Source organism: Apostichopus japonicus, chromosome 3 (assembly GCF_037975245.1).
Source record: "Apostichopus japonicus isolate 1M-3 chromosome 3, ASM3797524v1, whole genome shotgun sequence".
Lineage (NCBI taxonomy): Eukaryota > Metazoa > Echinodermata > Holothuroidea > Aspidochirotida > Stichopodidae > Apostichopus > Apostichopus japonicus.
This window is the reverse complement of record NC_092563.1, coordinates 26,226,076-26,247,937: the sequence shown is the minus strand read 5'-3', so window position 1 is coordinate 26,247,937 and position 21,862 is coordinate 26,226,076. Positions and strand designations below refer to the sequence as shown.

Sequence of the window (21,862 nt, the reverse complement as noted above, 5' to 3'; positions counted from 1 at the left end):
TCAGAAACCGGAATGGTAGGGGTATCCGAGGGCCCATGCTCTTATAATATTGAAGGAAAAATAAATTTTACGCAAGCATGGCGCCGCCACCCACCGTAATGCATTCGGCTGACTCCCGAATCTCAAACCTGTACCGATGTTGAGCACAGCTGGTTCAACTTGAGATGGGGACTACCCTAAATATTTAAATAGGCACTGCGCGACTGCAATACTGAGATGGTACAGTTAAAGTTTCTTTAACATGAGCAATGATTATTTCAAAGATGTTTGATGATTTGTTGAAAGGTATACTCTTCTCATACCATGAAAAAAATACAACAGACGCAGTAAGAGTGGTTTCTTCCTTTAATGTATTTTAATACAATCAATCATCTCCATCACAAAATTGTGGGTTACGCTACTCAGGAGCTCGCCAGAAAAGATGAAAGGAATAGAAAGAGAAAAAACTACACTAGAACAAGAAAATCACAATACCGCCCTCAAATAAAGTTAGCAGGTTTTCCAATGCACCTTTAATATCCTCATTCTTAAGAATGTATAATATTGGGTAGTTTAACTTTTACGTTGGGTATAATGCCCTTTGAGCCTTCGGCTAAATCTTCTTGACCCTTGCCAGGGACCACTGGACAGGATATGCCAATATTTTGCAAATTACCCACATATCGGCCAGGCTATGCCCACACTGATGGCCAATTCTGTGCGTGGCATTTTGCTATTGTACATCAATAAGAATTAATATTATTTAATGCTGCCAGTCCTCATTAATTTTAGAATTTTTCCTTTCCGTGGGTGACATTTACACAGTCCCCCTGGAACTGTTTTCAAACTTCCTTCCATAGTACGGAAAAGTTCTGTAACTGCAGAGGACACATAATATCCACACTGAACATATATTACATAACACATATATCAGCTAAGACACACCTCCTCTTACAACATTTCTGGTATATGGTCCAGAACCTCTATACCATACACAGGTCTAAGTACAAGTGTGTAGCTTGCAAATTACGTTACACAAGGAGATCTAAATTATTCTTGTACTTAAAACAATTTTTGTGCATGGTCGGTGTACTATACTAGTCAACATAACTCAGAGAGCAGCACTGTAAGCTCCGTACCACAGATAAGAGGCTGTATCAATTACAGGATAAAATAACATAGAAATGACACACCGGTACAAACATGACTAGGTCTACCTGACCGGGCAGAGGCTGCATATGCTTGAAAATCCTGTTATTTTCACATAATGGCGTGCTTTGAAATGTACACACTGACAAATGTACACACTTAAATAAACACACAATCACAGAAAAAGGGAGAACATGCACCAGCAACAAATGTACTAATTTTAAATATTTCATTTTAAGTAATGACAGTGCTGTTAGATTTGATCCCTTCCAAATATCTACAGGATTAAAAACAAACATAAATTTGACAAAACTATTATAATAATAAAAAAATTAATAAAACAAAAGAAGACCGGTTTTAGAGCATTCTGACTAAACAGGCCGCAGTATGCTATAACATTCTGTAGGATTTAACCAGTTTAAACTGGATGAAACCAGCTTAAAACTGGGTGAAAAGATGTTATCAATTGTGGAGCCCTTTCCATCATTTTGTATTGCTGCTGATTAAGACAGGTTCTATCAAATTCAGTTGTTCAGTGTCAATACCTTCCAACAATAAGAACAGGCAAGGAGTTAAGACAATTTGGAACCAACTCTGTCCAAGATTTAGCTGTTTCTTATTCCCTCTAGGAGAGAAATAAGGTGGAAGTCTACTAATAGTCTTCCTTTCATTACATCATGTCATCTTTGGTATGACATCTTTCCTCATACTTTATATAAGGAGACAGTGAGTGCTACCTATATATGTATGTTTTGTTTGTTGTTCGGGACAGATGTCCCACACTCTAGTTATTTTTCCATTTTTTACGTCTTACTATTAACTTGTTTTAGTTTTCACAGAGACACATAAAGACCTTACATCTATTCAACATTCACATATTGCATAGGGTAATAAAACACGCATTTTCTTTTTATTTATTTATCTAGTATTTTAATTACAGTGAAGAAATGATAGAGGCGACTGTTCACTAACGACACTAGGATGGAAAGAGAAAATGAGGAAAGATGACGATTCCAGAAGATTAGATACAAGAGCTGAGCGTCTACAGGAGGAATGATTTGCACCACATGAAACAATGGAAGATACCCTCGGACTCAAGGATAAAATCAAAAAGTTTTCTTACTCTCCCTCAGAGAGGCATTGCATCTTAGACACACTCTGCATGGAGTTAGTGGTGTCTCCATCATAAGGTAAACGTGGTGTCAACCAAAAGGATGAGTCAATATCATTTGTATATCATTTTAACACAACAAGGCTTGACAAACCCCTTTCCCAACCCAACACTACCTCAAACAACATCCCCCCACCTCATTTCCCTGCTTTGCTTGGATGAACTCTATACATATGAGAAGGATGGGGGGAGGGAGGGGGCATGTATATGATCAAGGGAGACATCATCATGAATGTGCAAGGAGGCCAGAGGCAGGAATCAAGCTTGGATTTCATTGATAACCTAAAAGAACTCCAGTAACAATTTAGCCGCTACGAAACATTTATTACTGTGCATTACAACCTCTTATGAATATTCATCAATGTGGATTTAGTATCCTGGACAGATCAGTGGGATCGTACCATAAACGATGCAACCGACAGTTAAAAAAGCTTCACGTTTATTTCAAGAAAGTCCAATTTACACTTTCAGCAACTCCACGCCCCCCTCGCCGTCTGCACTCTCTAATCAATGCATTGTAACCAACACGAAGGAGTACTATTCTCCACTACAGAGCAGAACCCAATTTAGCAAACCTACAGACTTTTACCAATTATATGATATATCCTTGGTTTGTTTCTTTTTCTATGAAATCCTGCAAAAAACTATCTAAGTCATTAGAAACCTAACTCTGACATGAATACACACTTACCCTGTTGTAGAAAACCAACATGCCCAAACAGTTACTCGTTAAAAGTTGAAACAATATAGTCATAGCTCGCTTTTAGGCAACTAATGAAGAACCAAGCAAATATTTCCTATCCATTATCAGCCACAGATTATAATCAACATCTTAGAACCTACAAGTGGATATAGAACGCACGTACAAATATATACGACATACAGAATAGAATTGTCCCACCTTTTTATTGCGAAAGATTTTTTTTTTTTTTAAACAAAAAAAAAACAATTTGGTTAAGGTTAAAGGTTATACTGCTGTATATGTATATAATTCTACTAAGGAATATCAATATAGATATTAAGGGTATTACTTAAAATAGACACCCCTATCTCAACCCTATCATATTGCCTATACTCCCCTCACACTACTGTACCCTCCAGTTATCACAGGTAGGTGGTGACCATTAATTACATTTCCGATGTTTAATTTTTTTTTTGAGTTCTTCTAGTTGCATAGCCTCCCAGTATAAGACAAAATAGCTCAAAAAACGTGATTTTACTGATGATCTCATCATTCAATACTACTACAGCTACATACTAATAATAATGATAATAATAATTATAATAATAATAATTTGAGAGGAATTTTACTTTGTGTGAAATGGTAAAGGGTTATCACATAGCAGCAGTTAAATACAACTAAACACTATCCAGCTACTTACTAAATTTACACATCATTCTATGTTGTTTACAGAAATAAAGAAGGTAAACAAAAGACCCTTTTGTTAAATCTTCCCATTGTTTTATAGCATTTCCAACCCATCATTAGATTCAGTATCAAAAAAGAGAGAGAGAGACAAAAAACAAAATTAAATTGTTTAAATGCCATTGTCAATGCTACTGTAAACTTCTTTGAATATACAACAACCTTTTCGAAACATCTTAAAAGTCTCGTAGAGAAAATCTTTGCAGCTTGATGCTCGTTTTTTCCACAACTTTACTTGAAGAAGAAGTCCCTTTTTTATTTTATTACAAACAAAAATGGGAAAAAAGGAAGAAAAGTGAAATAAAACAGTGGTAAGGTTAGGAAGAAACCCAAACAGAATTTGATTTAAAGCTGGCTGGGGGGGGGGGGAGTTCTGGTGGCCCCGGGCAGGCCAGTCGACTGTACAAAGGATGATATTAGTGGGGAGGGGGGGAACACTACAGGACCATTTTACCAACAAGGACACCCAGAATGAGAGCCAACACGATAAAGATAATTGTCATGACGCCAAATGATGAGGAGGGCTCCTGCTGCTGCTTCCACATGCCAGCCTGAAAACGAGATCAGAAAAACGTTTGAATTTCTAATATATTTGCAAAGATAATGGTTAAATTTAAATATCTAAGGTCCTCCTACTGTAGATAATCTTGCATGTTCAACTGATTTTGCTGATGTATATAAAACACACAATCGTCTGGTTGTAATAAAAGCTTGTATCAATGTGGAGAGTAAGAAGGACAAACCGAAGTTGTTGGTTTCCATGTGTTCCACTGTTTATTAACTGTACAGCACACTATATGTGATACCATCATGTAGATAACAACACACCTGTCTGGTCATTAACAGGTATTAGACAATGAAGTCTTCTCTGTGTTTTGTGTTGTTCAGTTCTGTTCTGTTCTGTTCTAGTTAAGTGATTCTCTGTGGCAAAGCTGGTATATGTTTTCAGATGGTTAGAAGGTGCTAGAAATTGGTGACGTTTGGTTGTTCAATTTGACTTTAAAATGGCATAGTAGGTTACCGCACAGAAGTATTAAGAAGACCAAGTAGAGACATATATAGTAAGACTAAAGCAGTAATATGTTTCAAAAGTACTTCTGAATAGTAGATATTATTAATTTAACTTGAAAATCTGCGATTTATTTCAATCCTGTTGCTTTACTTAAATTGTTGAAATCTCATACACAGTCACACAACAGTTGTGTTACCAGTCATGTTTTTCCTTTAATCAAAACTCAAACTAAGAAATGTTTCCTGATAGGTAAGTGGGGCGGTATTGAAGAACTCCGGATGTGTGACCTGATTAATTCTCAGATGACATTGCAAGGGTCCTACCTGTACCGCATAAGATTTGTCACAGGGGTTCTACTCGTAATGTGTAAGGTTGGCATGTAATATATATACATTTTTCAGTAGTCAAATGAGAATTTTATATCTTCTACATCATCTGCCATACAGGTGCCTGATATTTTCATAATAGATATTTTTTCCATTTTCGTTTTTATTTAAAGCCAACTTACGTGACCCCTATCAACATAGTGGTCCAAACTTCAAAGCTTCTAAATTTCTATGGTTAACTCAAATAACAACAAAGGGTCAAAATATCCAGAATAAAACATCTGTGAAAACAGAAACAAGTCCCAGGATACTTGTTTCAGCAGACCATTGAAGTGTTGGAATGTAATGGGAGGGGGGGGGGGGGGTTGGGCGAGGAAACATCAGCTGTCAAAGGAGCATATAGATCTGTAGCATATAGATCTGTAAGAAAGCAGCAGTATGGGGGATGTAAGGGGAACGCATGGAAATTATACAGAAGATATCTAATTTTTTTGCTTGGAAGCCATATTTTTTTTGACTTAAATTTTTACCAATTTTAATTTAACAAATGTTTACCTTGAGTGTTTCATTTTCATTCTTTAGTTTAGTAATAGCAGCGTTCAGGGAGTCGACATCGCCTGTCTGTGATGGCTGGTCCTTCTTGGGTTCTGGGCTCCCACTAGGTGGTGGAGATGAGTCTCTCTGTTTAAGAAGAAAAACATTTCATACTTGTTTAGCATTGAGGATGAACTAGACAGGAACTTGTTTGAAAACGGAGAAATTTTTGCTTGAAAATATTATTCATGTCCGTAAATTCAAGTATCTAGATGAAAAGAAAAAAGAGTGTGTCTCATCAACAGCTTCTTTTTAAACTACACAAATTTCATCTAAAGATACATGACAAACTATCCTCCTGGGGGAAACTCTTTTCTACGATGCGCTGAAAATTATAAAACGGTGTTACCCTAACATGAAGTGCTTAAAGGTATCCTGTATTGGCCCCAAATATGCCAGATTTGCAAATATTGTCACCTTTGGTCAAATTTCTGAAACTATTTTTGTTATCACCCTGGAGGAAATTTACCTCATTGGGACATTCAAACATCTTGTGTGTTCAAGTAGAATGTCTGAGAACAATTTGGAGAGTTAAAGACCTCCAGGAAAGTACTTTTTGAAAACTAAATAGCAATTATAGCATGCTATAATTTGGGGCCTATACAGACTACCTTTAATAGAAGCTTGTACAGGAAATCACACAAGAGATTATGTCCTATGCACAAGACTATCTCATAGAATATTTGCTCGAGGCAAATAAGCAGAGATGCCAACCTCTTGACACAAAAAAACAGACTGAATATCCTAAAAAATCAGATTTTGGAGAGAAAAATCAGATTTTCACGAAAACTTGTCACTACCACTGGCTTGTTGGGCTAGTAAAATGTCAGAAAAATGTTTTACTGGTAAGAACAGGCAAGTAAAATGTTTGCTTTTCATTAACATTTAATGAGAAAATTGTAAAGCTGCCGATTCCGCGTATTTCCCGCCCATGTAGGCTCGTTGTTCAACGTGTTTGTCAGGGTTTGGGGGATAACTTGTACTTGTTTCTATGCGATTTCGCTTCCTTTAAAAATAAAAAATTTCTTTTTTTTTCTTTTTTTTTTGAAAGATGAAAAATCGTATTTTCAAGAGGCAATATCGTATTATCGTATTTCACTTGATTTATAGTACTAAATACGATAAAATCGTACTGGTTGGCATCTCTGAATAAGGAATGCTTGGAAAAAATGTTACCCAGAAGAACAGGTCATAAGAGAGTGCAGCAAAAATAGCTACAAAACCTACATAAACTTGGTACAATTTATATTAATTAACTACCTTTACATGAGAGAGAAAAAGGGTAGCGAGTGAGTGATGAATACCTACATACAATTAGTACAGTCCTTCACAGACAGCCAATAAATACTGCTGGTAGTAGTTTTATTGTTGCATCATTTTTGAGTCACTGGTCTATGTGTGTACTAGTTTTTAACTCTATGCAAAGAATTGTCAAGTGTTTCTGATCTCCCTTAATTATGTTAATTTGCTGGTTATCACTCCTAGCAGTTGATGATCAAATTTGACTGCAGTTACCTAAACTAGGCTTCTGTAGCTTTAGATGCACATGCTGCCAAAGTATTTATATTGATGAAAGATATTTAGCCAATGTTACTGTTTATTTGTACCGGAAATTTACAGTTAATCCAATGTTAAGCTAATGCACACCCTTACCATTAACACAGCTGACAGTTTTTAGTTTATGCACATACTGGCCTATGGTCATTCATAATTCATAAAAAAAATTGGCTTGTATTGTCCTAACCATAAGAGCTTGGACAATGAACTTGTACCACTGGGGACATGTATGTACTTAACCTGTGGTTTGTAGAATTACCATTTAATGGAATAAATTATAAATATTACATTGGTATTCCCTCCATAAAGCCAACGTTGTACCCATATATGTATAGCCTTTTACTGGTAAGCTATGCCTTCTTTGAGTCCTTCAACTCATCTCCGATTACTAAAATGTGTAATCGCACAACCACCCAAAACATAAACAAACACACGCACACATGCAATAGAAAATCACAAGCTCCTGTTCTCCCATTCTCTACGTCCTTGTCCACGAATATCTGTTTACTACCATACATATATACATGTACACCATATTGTGTAATGTGTTCATCATGGATGAAGCACCACATGTGAGGATATTAATGCCTGTCCTTGGAGGCAATGTCAATTCATTAACTGGAAGGATAGATCTGATGATTATTAAAGAGTGACATTGCAGGCAGATATTGGCTTAATCCGCACACTAGATGTGTTGTAGAGGCACTGTCCACTCATTCACGCAACTGAAAATTACATGTAATGGACAGACCTGTACGCTCACAAAGCATTTCAAGGAGTAGCAATAATTCCTTTCCCTGATATACAAAACAAAATGGACAGTAGGAATTTTTAAACTTTAAACAAGAGTCCACGCTTTAACTTAACACATTCCAGGTCTAAATAATCAAAATTGAATAATCTTTTCTGATAAATTGATCTCATAAGCCAACGTATTAAATTTCTCCTTTATATATATTAAATTATTGTTTGGGTAGTGACATTGTGGTGAATGATAATAATATGATTTAGGCATTCCTTAATTAGTAATTATTGTTTTTGGTCAGAAATGTAATACAAGAAGAGGAAAGTAGAAATCAGCATAGAAGCATCTGAATCACATTAGAGCGAGGCTTTATAATATTTAGGTCAAACAAATGTTGTCCTGGCACACCAAACTTCATTAAATTAATTTCGACAAGTCTCACTCCAAGGTGAGGGAGACAGATCTTTCTCTTGCACTTTCAAGTTTATCAAACTCCCAAGATATATTCAGCTGACAAAAACCCTGTTTTTCATTTTGTACAATAAAAATAATAACATCATAGGAATGATGAATTCATACATAATAACAATCCAATGAAGCTACGAGCCTATCAATTGATCATTCAGTACTTGTGACTAAACTAGCTCTCGAAAAACTTTCAGGAGGAATGCTTGGAAGCATTATATGACATGTCTTATCAATCATTTCAATTACAGATATCATTTTTAAAACAGAATGGTTCTGGGTTCCAGATAGCTTCAAGACTCACACCTTGAAGAGTGAACGTAGACGACGACCTAATCAAATGAGAAGGTTATCAAAGACTAAGTGAAAATCAAAACGAAATTTAGGGCATAACAATACAGCATGTTGTTTTCATCGACATCAAGGAAAGAAACAATTCCTCCTCTCTTTTTATTTTTGTTGCCATTTTGATTAAATACTGGTAAATTTTGTGAAAAATACTGGTAAACCATTCACTTAAAATCTGTAAAAACTTACAAATCTTTGTGTCAGAGCACAGACAAGCTATGGAACAATTGAGAGCAGTTCTTCTGTAGTTCACAAATTACAATGCCTCTGTATGTTTTACTGCAGAATGACTCTATAATATTTAGTTTCATTTTAGACATTATTTTAATATCGACACATTGAGTCTTTGTGGAGGCATGACCGTGTGAACATCACAAAGACAAAGTGTGAGACATCGATTGCTAACGTGACGTCTCCCAACGATGTCACTCAAGACATGTATTTAACACACGACTCAATCCTAAGTATATGCGCTCTCTTCAGAGGTAAAGTTCTACGGTAACTATCACGTTTGTTATTCGTCATCCTGTTCGACCTGTCAGAATATCAAAGTAGCTCGATAGGGCTTTATTACTAAAATAACATTTAACCAATACCATGCTCTACTTCCCACTGAACTCATTCAAAGTAATAAATGATATTAGTGTGTTGAACTGCTATCAAGTACAGAGTGTCTCCTGACTTTGGAGTGGTGACCAGCTGCTCATTAGGATAGACTGCTGAACCCATCTGAAAGCTTTAATAATATTCAACTTTGGATCTAACATGGTTATGTATACCAAACTGGCTGAGGAACCAAATGTATTCTACATAATCCCCTTCTAAAATATCCCAGTCATCCATCCTCCATTTCCACTAGCGAGCAAGTATCATGAATTTTACCTCTTCACATAGTTTCCCAATGTGACACACACAAACACACATTTTTAACATCTTTTGTTCGCACTGGTCACTTAACTAAAGACTTAACTACACAGATCGATCGTTATCAAGAAAATTTAATTAAAACTCAACAATTCTTCACCAACGAATCTATCAAAAATCTCTTCTGTATGAATAGCTTGACACTTAATTATCTGTACCAGAGAGTTAGGTTTGGTTTTGTGAACCTGTGGTACTGTAATGACATGTATGGCATTTGATGTAAGGCATTTGTATGGCATTTGATGTAAGGCATTTGTATGGCATTTGATGTAAGGCATTTGTATGGCATTTGATGTAAGGCATTTGTATGGCATTTGATGTATGGCATTTGATGTATGGCATTTGATGTATGGCATTTGATGTATGGCATTTGATGTATGGCATTTGATGTATGGCATTTGATGTAAGGCATTTGTATGGCATTTGATGTATAGCATTTGTATGGCGCTTTATGTATGGCATTTGTTGGCATTTTATGTATGGCATTTGATGTATGGCATTTGATGTATGGCATTTGTATGGCATTTGATGTAAGGCATTTGTATGGCATTTGATGTAAGGCATTTGTATGGCATTTGATGTATGGCATTTGATGTATGGCATTTGATGTAAGGCATTTGTATGGCATTTGATGTATGGCATTTGATGTAAGGCATTTGTATGGCATTTGATGCATAGCATTTGTATGGCGCTTTATGTATGGCATTTGTTGGCATTTTATGTATGGCATTTGATGTATGGCATTTGATATCACGATAGATGCATTTCACAAGGTCAACCAGAATCATGGATACAGTACAGTACTTTGTATCATGTATGGATACAATGATTCCAAAATAGTATGGAAAAGGAGAAGTGCTCAGGATGCATACAAACAGGCTGACAGACAGACAGACAGACAGACAGACAGACACACGGACTGACAGTACTCTTCATTAGTTGGAGGCTAAACTGCACTACATGTGTGGTAGTCATGTTAATGTGTAGCCGGGAAATGCATTCATGGCAAAGTGGTAGATAACCTTGGTAAGCAACCATACGGGAATGATGTTTATTCAACGTATACAAGGAGTGGTAAAGATTTCACCTTTGATTGTTATGGATATATGTCTGTTTGGTTTAAAACTGACATTTGTTTGTACTATGCACTTGCTTACAGCTGATGCACAATTCCAGGTAACCGATAATCTAATTCCATCATAAAATGTTCACTGCAAGGCACTGCCTTTATACTCTGAAGTGATTCAAACACAAGTAAACACACACACACACACACAAACTGAAATACACACATCACTCATTCCATCAGTACTAGATTGATAATTGCAAGGCACAGAACTGGAGGCAGCACATCGGTATGAGGGGTCTGCACTGGTGATTAAATTTACCAAGGGTCATATACTGTACTACACACATATAACATAGATACTGTCCATATGATAATGCTATTGAATATATGTATGCTGATTTGTACAGTATGTACATGTACTGTACTGTATGTAACCATACTGTATATACAGTATGGTTAGTCTCTAAAAGGATCCATAAATGAAGACTGCTTTAATGGGACAGTTTCTTTGTTACACAGAGAGTGTTGTATAGAAATCTAACACTTTTAAGACATTCAAACCATAAGAAGGGATGGTAGAACAGGGTATGGTAATGCCAATTGGTGGGTGGGTGGGTGGGTGGGAGGGTTCATGGTTGGATGGGTGGGTGATAAATAATAATCAGTAGTTATTTTATGACGCATAAGCGACCACAAATGTGGGAGAAGCCCGCAAGGGTTTATGGATTACAACTTACCCGTCAAGTGACTTCCAATTCAACATTTTTCAAATCAAATTTGGAATCTTTTCAATTTTGAAAGTCATTTCAGATGGGAAAACCCTAGATTTGCTCTTAGATGAAAAACCCACCTTACTATGACTTGGCCGGGTATCAAACCCGGAACCTCCTGATTGCTAAGCCTCATTGCTTCAATTGCCACCGCCTTTATCCACTCGGCCACAGCACCGGTCTTGGTGATGGAACAATCAGTGCCAACTGTAGAGTAAAGGCCTTCTAAATGCCAGTGCTCAACTTGACAATAACTGATTTAATTCCTGGGCCCATTGAAGGTACCTTACAACACTGTTCAGTAACAGATTTATGTTAAAAGTACAGCCACACTGTACGAACTGTTCCATTTCACTCAATATTTTACACATAAAACACATTTGACCTAACAGGACTTTCATCATCAGTTAAACAATCCCCAAATGGTGTTTGTCATACCAGACATTCAATGGAGCGTACAACTCACATACATAGTATTTATGATAAGTACACACATGTTTGCTAACCCCAGAGTGTATGTGAGAGGTAAACACAGGTAAAAGTCCAGGTTATATATGCAATAAGTGCAACATGCATCAGATGTGTGATGTACACAGTTGTCCTCTATGGCTATGCAATGTACAGTACGGCCGTCCAACGTACACGTACATCAAAAGGGATAGATCTTGCTGTACGTACCTGTGAGGGCGCTGCTCCGGGCCAGTCAAAGACACACTTAAGCTTTGTATCCATTAATTCTCCTGGGCTGGCAGTTTTCCACTATCAAAATATAAACATGAATAACATTAAGTTCAAGCAAGTGCAAAAGGTAGGACTGAGCTGTCAAACTGAATTCAGGTTAATTTTCAACAACAATTTATCAAAATGAAAACAACTCATTCATACATGTGACAGAAGCAACTAAGACCTAGAATATTTTGACAAGGTTTCATAATGCTGGATCACTGTCATCCCATTTGAAATAGTTGTAAATTAACACAAGAGTCTCTCAAATGATTTGAACAGATTCTCAGGATTAATACTTCTACACCATATACATGATAAACATACTGATTTCTACTACTGGCACCGCGTGGACAAGGAGTAAGTACACTGCACATTCTATCCACGAACTTGTAAAAGAACAACGTATGACATGAGACAGTTCTTATCATTTCAATCTACAAATTGACGAGTTCGTAATCACAACTCTATTTCTTTGACATCTTCTGGGCAATGAGATGAACTCCCATTCAGAAACAAAATGTATGTAGTTAGTTAATTTGATCAACAGATGGCAGCATTTCAGAATAGAATATGAAGGACATCATGCATCGTGATAATATATGACAGTATACGGTATGTAGGTCCTGTAGCCTGGCCGGAGCTCAGAGACTACATCAATGAGGCTCAAGAGACACATCCAACTTTGCCAAACATAGAATATATGCCGAGAGGATTATCCCCTTCAACAGAGGATATAATATATCTGCACAAAATACATAAAGTTGACAGGGCAAAACTTTAAGGACAGACCTACCACCATCTTTGTTTTATATCAGCATCTCCCACGTTATGGAGGGTGATAATCATACCAATTTGATCATTTTACATATTTTGGGTTATTTAGTTACAATATATATGTTTTTGATGTAAACAAACCTAGTAGTACGCCAGACTACATACAAGGCAGATTCTGGTCGTCCCTGGAACAGAAATTCGGTCGTGTCTGATGATCGTTAAAAATTTGCCCCGATCGTTAGTGTAAGTGAATGCCAATAACTTTGTTATCTGACCCAGAGGTGTGTCAAGAATTACGCACTACTATCTAGTACTTTGGTGTTATTTTAATCAAACCCTAAGAAGCACACACAAGTTCTACCACTTTCTTTGATCATCTCACTTTGGAATTTCACTTATGCGCAGAATTATTGGGCGAAATACAATAAACAGGGTTAAACAGGGTAGCAAGCAGGAGAAAATGGCACCTACCACAGCTTCAGGATCGGTCTGCGAGTTTGCTACGACAACGGACTGAACCATAAATTTGTGCTTGTTCTTTTCATTGGGATCATAATCGAATGGCTGTAACATAACTGCAAGAAGTAAACATGAAAACAGAGATAATTATTGTAACATCTGCATGAAGTAAGGTAACATCGTATCACATGAGACATGGAAAGTATTCAAACCATTAGACTTACATGATCACATATAAACTGTAATTGCCAGTTTCCTCTATTTCCTTCTCAACCTTTGACTAATGATTAACTAAATAAAATAACATTATGACTCATAACTCTATTATTCATATCTTTTTAAAAAACATAAACTTTGTGCAAATCACATGACAATTTGATACAGAGTCAAAGTTTTACACAAATGAATAATAAAAGCTGAAAGTAAACATTCAAACACACAATGTTTTGGAAAATCTGAGATCATATTATGGGTAATGGAAAATCACACAAATTAACATTAAAAGCTTAAAAAAACAAACCCAAACCCAAAAAACAAACCCAAGTTTTGTAAAATCTGAGATAATATTATGAAATTGGAAATCACACAACAAAACCTCTAGAACTGTGCATCTTAAATAGAAACACTATTTACACCAACAAAAAAATTCATCCCACAGCAAATGAAACCTGGATAAGCCATAAATTAATTCAATCGAATAACACCATGTGTCCCGCACCCTTAAATCATCCACAAGTAGTCGTTCTAAGTATTTTCAACATTACTCCATTTTCAGGTCTGAAGTTTCTGTCGAAAGGTCTGAAGTGTTTGACAATTAAATCCAAGTGCTACAGAACATAGTTTGCCAGTTTAATAACATTAATTAGACTGAGTGCAGTTACCATGGTAACGTGTGTGAAAGGAATGTTTTTTTTAAGGAAGGTCTGTATGATATTGCCAAAGAGGTTGAAGGAGGAAGGTTCTGTGTGACATTGAACTAGTTTTACAGTATAAGTTGGAATTGGGAGTTGGACTTCAACTTTAACAGAGTTCTCCCTGATAATAGCATCTTTCCAGCAACAGTTTATAAATACATGATAGAGAAAGAAAGAGATGTAAGGAATTGCTACCATAATTGAAACTTTCTAGCAGTTAATTTTATTTGTTAATTTATATTAATGGTAATTACACTGAACTCCATTTCCAATTCCAGTTCCATTATGGAAAATACCTAGGTTTTAATTTCTCTTCTAGATGTAAGACAAAGTTCTGTGGAATATACATCTATGTACAGTAAGGTATGCAGTTATGATGCACCTGCCCACTTTGTAATACTTTCTACCTGCTACAACTTTAATACTAAAACATGATTCTACTTTTGGAACTTTCTGGAAACGTGTTGCAATTAAAAGGCTGCAAAGGGCAAGTGTACATTGCAATGTTTGCTTAGAGGTCTCAGATAAACAATGAGGGGGTAGTACTGAGACTAGAGTAAATTATCAAGTTACAGGCGAAGACCTGTTGCTATCCTACTATACTACTGTACTGGAATTTAACAAACAGCAGTAGAGTAAATAGCAAAGGGAACTTCAGTACGAACACAGCTTCGTTTTAGCATCAGCAGAATTTTTACACGATAGGAATCAGGAAGGGGTGGGTGGCATTCCGTTTGTTGGGAAATTTAGAATTCATGAGAAAAAAAATTAAATCAGCATAAACTTATAAATGTGGAGTATTATATACAGTATTACATGTAGGTTTTATGAGATATGATGTGGACAGAGAAGCAAATATTATGTTTTCCAAATCTGTGAAGTCAATATGATAAAATACTTAATGAAGAGGCAACGATTGCTGCCTCAATCCCAAAAAGTCTACAGACTTACAACATCCTCTTAATACTGAATAATTAGACCACTTAGAATTAAACACGGGTTCACACAACCTTACGAACACAAAAACTTAACATCCTTAACAAACCACTCTCAGGATAACAGTAGTTTATATTGATGGTGGAGTACATACTGTGCAAGACAAAACCACAAAGAGCGGCTCTGCTCACATACTGTATTATCAAGAGATTGTTTTAGGACAGACCAACTACAAGTGTTGTTATGTCCCTCTTTCAGGGACACTAGACTTGAAGTGAGTGCAAAAGATTCTGAGTGTGATTGCTAAATGTCAAGAGACTCTACTGGACTCAAGTCATTGTGACTCAATTCGACTCAAAGTCGTTAGCTCTGATGACTTGACTTGACTCAATTCTGTAGCTTTGGTGACTTGAATTGACTCAAGTATCTAGCCTTTGGTGACTTGAATTGACTCGAGTAATGCCCTAAATTTGGGTTCAATTGTCAGTCTTGTAAGTTGTAACCAATGTCGGTCATTAAATCAATTAAACACTGGAAAAGAGGTCACTGGCCAGTGCATTATTACACAAACTACTAATACTTGTTACAACTGAACTATTAAGCAATTATAAACCCAAAAAATGTGACTGGAAGAAAGATAGTGTGTTCACAATAAGGTCCTGGCATACAATGTTTAGAGTTAGCATTTGTGGCCCATCGACTTCAATAGGCTAAATCCAGGAGGGTGACCTTACTAGGCCACTTGTTCTCCTATTATGGAATGATCCAGTGTACAGTACTTATTTGCATTGCAAGCAAGCAGTCACACATGCACTACATGTGTCAGTTGCTATTACTTACTGGAGCATTTCAAAGTTCAACATTGACAAAAAGAAGAAACGCTATTAAAGACAATCAACAGCCTTGAAAGCTGTTAAACTTACAAGGTTGTTGAACGTTCTAATGACTATGACTAGTGTTAACTACAGTACTAGGTTTGTTAGAACAGTAAATGTACACGGACTCCCATTTAAAGTACAGACCCAACAGAGTCACATGAGGGTAGTCAGGGTACCATATGAAGCTGTGATTGCCCATCAAGTAGGCCCTACAGACTCAACAGGTTCATATTGGGGTACGGGACCAAACGATATCAACCAGCGATTACGATCTCACGGTCTGTATGTATGTCAGTATACGTGGAAGGTTTCAACTACTGCCACTTGTTACAACCTTGAGTTACATGGTGAAGTAAATAACCCTTGGACTGGGAATATATGGTGATAGCAAACAGAGACAAATTTTAAATGGCAGCACAAAATCAAAGTACGTTGGTCAAAGGATTGTCAAAGTTTTGCACTGAGTCACTGCACTAATGAAACAGCAGAACAATCAGCTTATAAAAAAAGAAACCCTTTTATTTCATAATAAGATCACGACTGAGGTTGAAGAAGTACTATAAAGACAGTTGTAGGAATTTCCACATATCATATGATAAAGTGTCATTGAGTAATACAGTATATATACAGTACATCTTAGTGTTCACTTTATTTAAGCAATATTGCTGATTAGACACATTGCTGTCAGCTTGAACTTGGACAAATTGATCATTTGAAAGGGAAAGAACTCTAGCAACTATGGAAAAGTGAGGAGCGTGCTTGTTTCCTAAAGGACTGTAGCTCTTCTAACACTAAATGTTCAACAAAAGGCTAAAAACATACTCCACAGGAACTATTCCATATCATCCTATACACCAGAGCACCAAGTTTTTCCAATTGAACAGTGCTATAACCTAAAGTTCCTCCTCGATCTTGTAAAAGTGAGTGAAATGTGCATCACTCTGATTTAAAAAAAAATGTCTAGAAAAAGGAATCATGTACTTTTTGGGGTTTCCAAAGATAACAGTGTAGCTATCATTGAAACGACTAAGCAAACACATTCCAATGTATCACGTCATTGTTACCGTTCAGGTGTAAATCGGCAATAATATTTTAATCTTAGAAAAAATCACCTCTTGAAGAACATGTACCATGATTACATCACAGCCCAGCCCACCTTCCTTCTATGATTTACTTCCAGTAGCAAAACAAGAGCTAATATCCGATATGAAATAGTTAATATTCAAACAAGCATATCTACGTAGAGTTAGGAACATCATATTGAGATGAGATTTTCAAAATAAAAGTGTAGGATAATTTGCTTGTCATGTAAGTGTCACATTATCCATTGAAGAAATTATCACATTTCTCAGTTACATGAAGCTGCGAATCAGTTTGTAAATGTGAAAGATTTATGGATCCGACACTATGAGTGACACAAAGATCACCCAATCACATATACATGTGCTACTTAATGTAAAGGGTACAGCAACTCTCTTCACAGGATAATATCTTTAATGTGGTACTTGGAACTTCCAATATTATATTTATTTTATTGTGGCATAGTCTACTATATTTTGATTTGAACCTTAACGAAACGTACTGGCTAATAAACATGTTTAGTCATTAGTTATTACTGATTACTTTTGTTTACCATTATTTACTAATGATGTGACTCCTTTTAAAAGGTGACCAAAGGAAATGTGAATAAAAGCAAAAGAACTGAGCAAGCTTCTTAGCTGTTAAATCAGTTTCTTAAAGAAATGAGGGAGACAATGCAACTACTCCTACATGTAACTGGCAAGTGATGGAGAGGGGTAAAAAGTACTGGCAGTTTGATGGGACTAATAACAAATGGGGAGATCTACAGATTAATGGAAAGATCGTGAAGGCAGAAAATATTCCTGACTGATCTTGGAAGATCATTAAATGACAACCAGAAGTGTGACAAGGGAGATTCAACCTTTCTCATACAGGACTACAGGACTATAATATGAACAATTACTGATCTAGGGACATTGTAAAAATTTATAAATAAATAAATAAATAGAACAAACAACTTCTTTAGGGCTAGACTGATGCATGATAGAGAAGAGTACATCAATTATGTTGAATGGAGACCAGAAAGAGAGTTAAGTTAAAAAATAATGAGTTTTCTTCAAGTTAACGACCTGAAAGCTTAATCTCTCAACCTGAAATACAATTAAACTAACACCTTAGAGGAATCAAATTAATTCACTGGGATGGTAGTGTTGAAGACCTTGTCAAGCTGGACAGTGGTATAATACAAGGTGATGCAGATGTGACGGACATTGTAATGAAGAAACAAGACTCTGGGTACATAAGAGACCATTTACCTTGAACTGCTATGTTTGACTTTGGTGGTAAGATGCCACTGTTTGGTCTTACACAGTACCTCTTGGGAGCAGTGGTTTTGATCTTGAAACATACATGCTTATCTGATGGATTGTTCAAGGTCAGCTCCGATGAAACAACCTGGGTGAATGGCCCTGTAATCCAAAACAACAAGAATATATTAGTTTTAGCAAACCAATCTTTGTGGTAGTGAGAGTGATCTCTACCAACACAGAATCCACAAATTGCAAACATATAATATATTTCCGTAAAAACTCTCTGGAAACTTCAGACAATGACCTTTCATGTTCTCACCATTACACTTATAACAACAATGGACCTAAGACTGAGCATTGAGGAACACCAATGTGCAGACCTACTGCCAAGACAAAGCACAACCAATAACAACAAGAATATTTCCTACTGTATTACAATTCTACACCCATCAGTCTTTGTCACTTAAGGAAAGTCACTAATGGTGTACCTTAAAAGAAGTGTTTGGAATTTTTTTTAAAGATGGCATCTACAGTACAGCTCTATGGAATAGTAACATCTCCCATAAATATTACTTAGGTAACCATTAGTAACTCAATTTCCCTTTAACCTCATGAACAATGGTATTGGCTCTGGAATGATGTTTGTGAATAAGGCTTTCAGCCTTTTATGTATCACACTCACTAGGCATACAACCCAAAGATATAGATACTAGTCTACTGTACATTGTATAACTGTACGTGACACAGCATGTTCAAGGTCAAATGTTATATTCTTAACAGAGGGGCTTGAGTAACTGTTAATCTTCTTTCTAATCATAAGTTCAAAACAGATGCTTAGGCAATGGTTACTGTACTATAGTGAAAGACAAGTATCTGCATGTAAAATGGCTTCCATGATGGTCCATGTGAAAAGGAAATGATTGAACACAGAAATGTTAAAAATCCTATCCATGAAATACTTGTCTCAGGCATTCATCAAAACGGTTATTCTACCACCACATTGCTACAATGTAAGACAATAGTCTCTGGCGTCCTTACGATTAAGAACAGCTTTAACAGTATTTCATCAATTGTAAGACCATGAAAGCCATTCAGACCTGAAGCAAATCCACATGCAACAATTCATTTCTATAGCAAAGCCTAGGTCTAGTGTCAGTACAGTAGTTGGAATGCTAAGTTAATATCACGAGATGTCTGAGAGGGAAATGCGGCATACAGATTTAGTAAATTATGTTAACATATTGGTAAGTATCCACATTTCATAAGAAATGGCCAACACTGGTGTCTTATTTGTATTCTAACTAAATAAATAACCTCACCACCTGTCCGTCTAATTAGCTTCGCAGAACTACTATATGGCAAAATGCTATACAGAGAGATATGGAACATAGTACTAGGCGCTTTCTGATTGAACATTTGCTACATTTCGACCTTAAGAAGAATTCTCACCCTTAAAATGAAGTTCCGTTGGAGGAATTATTTCCAATAATTGGCTGCCTTTCGACATATTGGACTTTTAAACTATAATTCAGTTGCACTGAGAAGACAAACTGGTAACATCCGTTACTACTTGACTAAGGTAGGGGAGTTGATTTGGCAAGTAATGAAGAAGGTCATGACACTACAGTGAGGGCGGTATTACGAAACAAAAGAACTCAGAGCAGTATATCTACGGCTCTGTCAAAGTCTTATCAACTGCTTAAGAATTTCAAAACTGTATTGGCATATACCTTGTTATAGATCCCTGACATGTCCTAATACAATCCAAACCAGTATCGATGACTGATCTGGTTTTGGTTGTCCTTTACGTCGTTTCAAAAGCAGAAAAACACAACAACGCCTTTTAAAATAATTATTAAAAATTGTTATCAATAACAGTCATTTACGGCAACTGTGTTTTGTTATTTGACGAGTAAGTCATCATTCATTCCAAAATAAGCTTGGGGTCTAATAATGAGCCAATCCACTTTAGGGGCTCGAGCCTAAAAGACACATAATAAAGTATCACATTGCGTTCACGTGTGACAGGTTTAATTCAATATAATCCAGAAGATTTAGGGTGAACCGAATATCATCTAATACCATCTCGCAATTTCTCGCTTTGCTATATAATCCTTATCTGATCCGCGGTCCGCGGACCGCCACCAAGTTCATTTGTATACGTTACTGGCCCAAACTTTACTCTCTTCATAATGTTCACTCAAATAAGCTACTTCGATGTTCCAAAGCGACAGTCCTAATAACAATAACAATTTGAGTCCCGATGTTTGTATATACTGTAGGCACTGATGATTGCTGAGGAAATCTAATAGGTCTATGTTAGGTGTTAATATTTGTTTTGAAGATTGACCGACATTTTCATAGTCTTACAACCAAATGCAACTGCATTATAATATATACAGTTTCCATTGTCTAAGCGTATAACGAAGAGAGGAATTACATTGAAACAAAACACATTTGACGGTCTTCCATTGCAGACGGCGGACAAAAGCTTTAGTGGCGCACATCAATAGTCATTTTGGCAAGACTTAAACACTCCAATAAGTTTAGTTTGGAAGTAATCAAATGCTTTTTTGTTACCACGAAACTTATCTTTGTCGTTTTTCTGATCAAACTGCAACGTTTTCTTTTTTTCGAGACACAAATAGGGTGATGAAAAGCCACGTAATCAATGTACATAATGAGACATAGCGCCACCTATTTTTCGCGTATTGAAGCGGGGGCAATCCTACAGTAGCTCTCAATGGAAACACTATACACAGTCTTAAACACTATACACAGACTTAAACACTCCAATAAGTTTAGTTTGGAAGTAATCAAATGCTTTTTTGTTACCACGAAACTTATCTTTGTCGTTTTTCTGATCAAACTGCAACGTTTTCTTTTTTTCGAGACACAAATAGGGTGATGAAAAGCCACGTAATCAATGTACATAATGAGACATAGCGCCACCTATTTTTCGCGTATTGAAGCGGGGGCAATCCTACAGTAGCTCTCAATGGAAACACTATACACAGTCGATCTTTGTGGATGAACAGTGGCTTATGTAATTTCTTGACGAAGAACAAGGCATGTAATTGCCGCATCCCTTATGCATGGAACCGTTTGTTGGAGGAGACGTATATCCCGCCCACCCCTCCCCCTCCCTTGCCTACTGCCGTACTCGTGCTTAGATGATTCACTCATTGTTGTGGCTTTTGTAAACATTGAATTAGCACCCACGTGTCATTGCTCGATTTAGATTACTAAGTTTTCCAGCAATAGATTAAGATTATGATCTTTCTGACGATACCATACTACAGTTTATGTC

General features: G+C 36.5%; 1 protein-coding gene across 1 annotated transcript; it reads right to left on the bottom strand.

The window, feature by feature from the left end:
- Positions 1–333: 333 nt before the first annotated feature.
- Positions 334–20,168, bottom strand: LOC139965644 (vesicle-associated membrane protein-associated protein A-like). The gene is made up of 6 exons (XM_071968238.1): positions 20,002–20,168; positions 18,559–18,711; positions 13,507–13,610; positions 12,214–12,294; positions 5,619–5,744; positions 334–4,276 (listed from the first exon to the last, which is right to left on the bottom strand). Exons 1-6 carry the CDS (start codon positions 20,057–20,059, stop codon positions 4,163–4,165), a joined length of 636 nt encoding a protein of 211 aa, XP_071824339.1. The 5' UTR covers positions 20,060–20,168; the 3' UTR covers positions 334–4,162.
- Between the last annotated feature and the right edge of the window lie 1,694 nt (positions 20,169–21,862).